Genomic DNA, 5,122 nt, shown 5'->3' on the forward strand with positions numbered 1-5,122 from the left:
AACATCGGGGTTTTTTTACTTTGCTTGAACCTACTGGAAGCTGGGTCATAGAGTAACCCACTAGCCTGAAATCTGAGAGCCAGTGCCTGGGATAGGACAGGAGAAAGAAGAGGTTGGTTAGGATAGTAGACAAATTGGTTAAGAGTGAGTATACCCTAACAGCATTATATGAATCCCCTGGAAACCATTTAAAAAAAAAAAAAAAAAAAAGGAAAAGTACACACCCTCTTGGAGACACTTTCTTCCATTAACCTCACTGGGTGTTCATCACAACAAGCCTTAAAAAGTGGGCTGTGGACCAATATGGAACAGTTTAACATATGCATAATTGGAATCCCAGAAAAAGAAGAAAGAGAAAATGGGGCAGAGATAATATTTGAAGAAATAATGGCTGAGATTTTTTTCCATATTAGTGACAGACACAAAACCACCAATCCCACAAGCTCGATGAACTTTGTATCAATCGTGTATTATCATTTCTGTAACTTGATGCATTAATATCATCAAGATGGATGTCAATTACTTTAGGTAAACTACTAGGGAGGGAAGATAACCATTTAACATCCCTACATTCCTAGCACAGCATGAGGTCACAAGGGTGCCACTTTTAAAATTATTTTTTTATTTAAATATTTTTATTTATTTATTTGACAGGGAGACATCACAAGTAGGAAGAGAGGCAGGCAGAGAGAGAGTGGGAAGCAGGCTCCCTGCTGAGCAGAAGCCTGGTGTGGGGCTCGATCCCAGAACCCTGAGATCATGACCTGAGCCGAAGGCAGAGGCTTAACCCACTAAGCCACCCAGGTGCCCCAGGGTGCCACTTTTAAATACAGCTAGCCAATCCTGGATCCTCCTTCTTCCCTCCTCCTTCTGGAAGAAACCACAAAAAAGACACTAGTCCACATTTCCTCCCTCTCCCTCTGTCTTATGACTGACCCCAGAGCTTCCCCTGAGCAGGTCTGTGGAGTGCAGTGTTCTTCCCAAGAAATTAGAATACAATAATTTTATAATTTCATGGTCATTCTCTCCTTCTGATTTGTGTTTGGCCTTACCATACCCTTGTTAAAATAAAAAACAAAGAGACCAACCTGGGAAATTTCCTGAGCCAGCAAAACCAGTTTAGTCACACAAGCAAAGCTTAATTTAGCCTATTTTGCAAGTCTAACTTGACATGGGTTGTTTCTTGCTAATACCTCTGGAAATCATAAGCAAAACCAATCACTGATCAATTCCCTATCACTTAAGAAAATTCCATTATAACCAATCACTGTGAAGAATAACCAGTCACTGCTTTCTCACTATCTAAGCTGTTTTATTACAACATATCCCTGAGCCACATTCCATATTTTCCTTTGAGTGCTCCCAGTTTGCAAAACATCTTCGGTGTGTACCAATAAACTTTTACCAAGTACTCTTTGATTATTGGTCTTCTTTTATTTCTGGACTTTTGACATCTTTGTTAATAAATTTTGATGAAAACAAATTCCAAGAAGGATAGAAAGCTCTCCCACCACCCAAAGTCACATTTACTCATCATATTCAAACTGCTAAAAACAAAAAACAAAATCTTTGAAGGCAGCCAGAGGGGGAAAAAAGACCCATTAGCTACAGATGGACGAGGCTATGAAGCACAGCAGCTTCTCATCAGAATACGTACAAGCGAGAAGATGGTAGTATCATCTCTACAGTGCTGAAAAACAAAACTGTCAACCCAGAATTTTTACTTAGTGAAAATATCCCTCAGAAGTGAAGAAGAAATAATTTCACAACTAGCAATAACTGAGGAAAGTCACTGCCAGCAGACCTACTCTACAAGAAACGTGAAAGTAAGTGATTCAGGCAAAAACAAAAATAAACAGGGACACCTGGGAGACTCAGTCCATTAAGTGTCTGCCTTCGGCTCAGGTCATGATCCCAGGATCCTGGGATCAAGAGCTTCAGGATCCAGTTCAGCATCTGGTTCCTTGCTCCTGGAGCCTGATTATCCCTTTGCGCCTCCCTCTGCTGGTACTCACACGTGCGTGCTCTCTCTTTCTCTCTCTGACAAATAAAATCTTTAAAAGAAACAAAAAACAATCAGGCATGATGCTTTTGAAATTTTAGTGGACTTCCTAGAAGCACTTGTTTTATGTTTAGATGGTATAAATAGTGATACAAATATTAGGTGGAATAACTATATAGCTGGTCCAGTTTTTGTACTCTGCAGTGCAGTAACAGATTTTGATTTCATCGTTACCATTGTTGTTCTTAAAAATGTTCTATCTTTTACAAGAGCCTTTGGGAAAAATCTCCAAGGGCAGACCTCTGACGTCTTCTTTGCAGCCAGTAGCTTGACTGCAGCGCTGCATTCACTAAATGAAGTGATGGAAAATATTGAAGTTTATCATGAATTTTGGTTCGAAGAAGCCACAAATTTGGCAACTAAACTTGATATTCAGATGAAACTCCCCGGGAAATTCCGCAGAGGCCAGCACGGTAACCTGGAATCTCAGCTCACCTCTGAGAGTTACTATAAAGAAACTCTAAGTGTTCCAACAGTGGAACACATTATTCAGGAACTGAAAGATATATTCTCAGAACAGCACCTCAAAGCTCTTAAATGCTTATCTTTTGTACCCTCTGTCATGGGACAGCTCAAATTTAATACATCAGAGGAGCACCATGCTGACATGTACAGAAGTGACTTGCCCAATCCTGACACACTCTCAGCTAAGCTGCATTGCTGGAGAATCAAATGGAAACACAGAGGGAAAGATATAGAACTTCCATCTACCATTTATGAAGCCCTCCATCTACCAGACATCAAGTTTTTTCCTAATGTTTATGCATTGCTGAAAGTCCTGTGTATTCTTCCTGTGATGAAGGTTGAGAATGAACGCTATGAAAATGGGCGAAAGCATCTCAAAGCATACCTGAGGAACACTTTGACAGACCAAAGGTCAAGTAACTTGGCTTTGCTTAACATAAATTTTGACATAAAACATGATCTCGATTTAATGGTGGACACATATATCAAACTCTATACAACTAAGTCAGAGCTTCCTACAGATAACTCAGAAACCATTGAAAATACCTAAGAAACGTTTAAAGTAGGCTTTCTCTTATGTTTGGTGTTTGGAAAAATCTGTAAGAAATTTGAAAACATCTTACAGAAAAGCTGTCAGGTATATGCAGGCCACTTAATCACTGAATATCTTGACATATTGACCTCTCATTGAGCGTATTAGCCATTGATAATCTGCCTATTTAAATGGCCCCTGTTTAAACTCTCATGCTTTGGAGACATACCTGTTCTTCCAGAAGATAGCATTGAAAGTGCCACATTACACTTCTATGGGATTTCTGCTAGTGGCACTTGGGAATTGTTTTAGTTAAGTCATTTTAGACATAACATTTATTATCACTGGATCCAATTGTCGGGTATTGAGTTATCACTTCTTAGAAGATAAAGATTTTGAAGAGGTATGGGGGGAAGGGATACATTTTAGAAAATGTTACAAGAAGCTCATGAGTGACCCTTGAGTAGTGGGAGTGTTAGTATGTTAAAAATCTGTAATGGACAGTTCAGGGATTTACCAGACAGAAACACGTGAGCTTGCCAAGCAAGGATTGCAGTAGAGATTTTGTCTTTATCAAATGAACTTAACAGAACAGGTTACAGTTAAAGTTTGAATGGGAGAGCCTGCCATTGTTCCTCATTGGGTTGTTGCTGTTTACATTCTTTTGTTGAGCCTACATCTTCATAAGCTCTTTAGCACCTGTTATGTTGAAACACCAACGACTTTATAAGCTTTTTAGCAGGTATATGTTGAACACCTCTGTTCATGGTCAAGGCAGGATCAGAGGCCATGGATACTGACAACTGATTTGTCTGTTTTCCTCTTTTTCCATGACTCTATCTACTGCCTCATCTTGATTTATAAACAAAACCTGGAAAACCTACAAAAATAAGTGTTTTGTGGTTTATCTAGGAATAATACAGAAAATATTGCTGTTATTTTTGGTGAAGAAGATCAATTTTGTATAGCTTATTTCAACTTAAATAAAATGTGAATTTTGTTTAAAGTTAAAAAAAATAGGTTGGAAATTTAGATCTACGCCAAGAAATGACACACATTAGAAATAGAAGAAATGAAGACAAAGTAAAATATTTTTCTGATTTTTATCACTCTAAAAGCTACCTGCTTAAAGCAAAAATTGTAACAATGTCTTCTGTATGTGTAGCGTATTTTAAAGTGAGGTGTGTGACCCAATGACAAAGAAATGGAAGGGAGGAATTGGGAATAAGCACTTAAAGGTACTTACACTACAAATGAAGTATTTAAAAAAGGAATCAATAATAAGTCAATTGAGGGGGCGCCTGGGTGGCTCAGTGGGTTAAAGCCTCTGCCTTCGGCTCAGGTCATGATCTCAGGGTCCTGGGATCGAGCCCCGCATCGGGCTCTCTGCTCAGCAGGGAGCCTGCTTCCCTTCCTCTCTCTCTCTGCCTGCCTCTCTGCCTACTTGTGATCTCTATCAAATAAAATAAATAAAATCTTAAAAAAAAAAAAAAAAGTCAATTGAGGAGGTGAAAAGAAATAATAAAACTAAATCCATAAAGGCAAGAGAAGAGGAGAAAACAAATAAAAAAACACTTAGCAAGCACATAGATTTTAATCCAACCATGCCAATGAACACCATTAATATTAATGGCCTAAATGTTACCGGGTGAAGACAAGAGATTGTCAGATTGGTTAAAAGAAAAAAAGAAAGACCCAACTGTAGGTGGTCGGCAAGAAACCTACTTTATTTATTTATTTTTTAAATTCATTTGAGGGAGAGAGAGATCACAAGTAGGCAGAGAGGCAGGCAGAGAGAGGGGGGAAGCAGGCTCCTTGCTGAGCAGAGAGCCTGATGGGGGGGGCTCGATCCCAAGACCCTGAAATCATGACCTGAGCTGAAGGCAGAGGCTTAACCCACTGAGCCACTCAGGTGCCCCAAGAAGCCTACTTTAAATAGAAAGACATGGGTAGGTTAAAACAGTAGTTATAAAGGAGGAGAAGGGTAATTTTGCTTACCAGCATACAGCTGGCAATGTTTGGAGGCATTTTGGTTTTCAGAACTAGGAGGTGCTGGTGCGTAG

At 39.3% G+C, this 5,122-nt stretch overlaps 1 protein-coding gene across 1 annotated transcript; it reads left to right on the forward strand.

The window, feature by feature from the left end:
- The first annotated feature begins 2,169 nt into the window (after positions 1-2,169).
- Positions 2,170-3,128, forward strand: LOC116860677 (52 kDa repressor of the inhibitor of the protein kinase-like). The gene has a single exon (XM_032846828.1). The coding sequence runs from the start codon at positions 2,364-2,366 to the stop codon at positions 3,075-3,077; it is 714 nt and encodes a 237-aa protein (XP_032702719.1). The 5' UTR covers positions 2,170-2,363; the 3' UTR covers positions 3,078-3,128.
- Positions 3,129-5,122: the final 1,994 nt, after the last annotated feature.

Source organism: Lontra canadensis, unplaced genomic scaffold (genome assembly GCF_010015895.1).
Source record: "Lontra canadensis isolate GAN:19392208 unplaced genomic scaffold, GSC_riverotter_1.0 scaffold181, whole genome shotgun sequence".
Classification (NCBI taxonomy): domain Eukaryota; kingdom Metazoa; phylum Chordata; class Mammalia; order Carnivora; family Mustelidae; genus Lontra; species Lontra canadensis.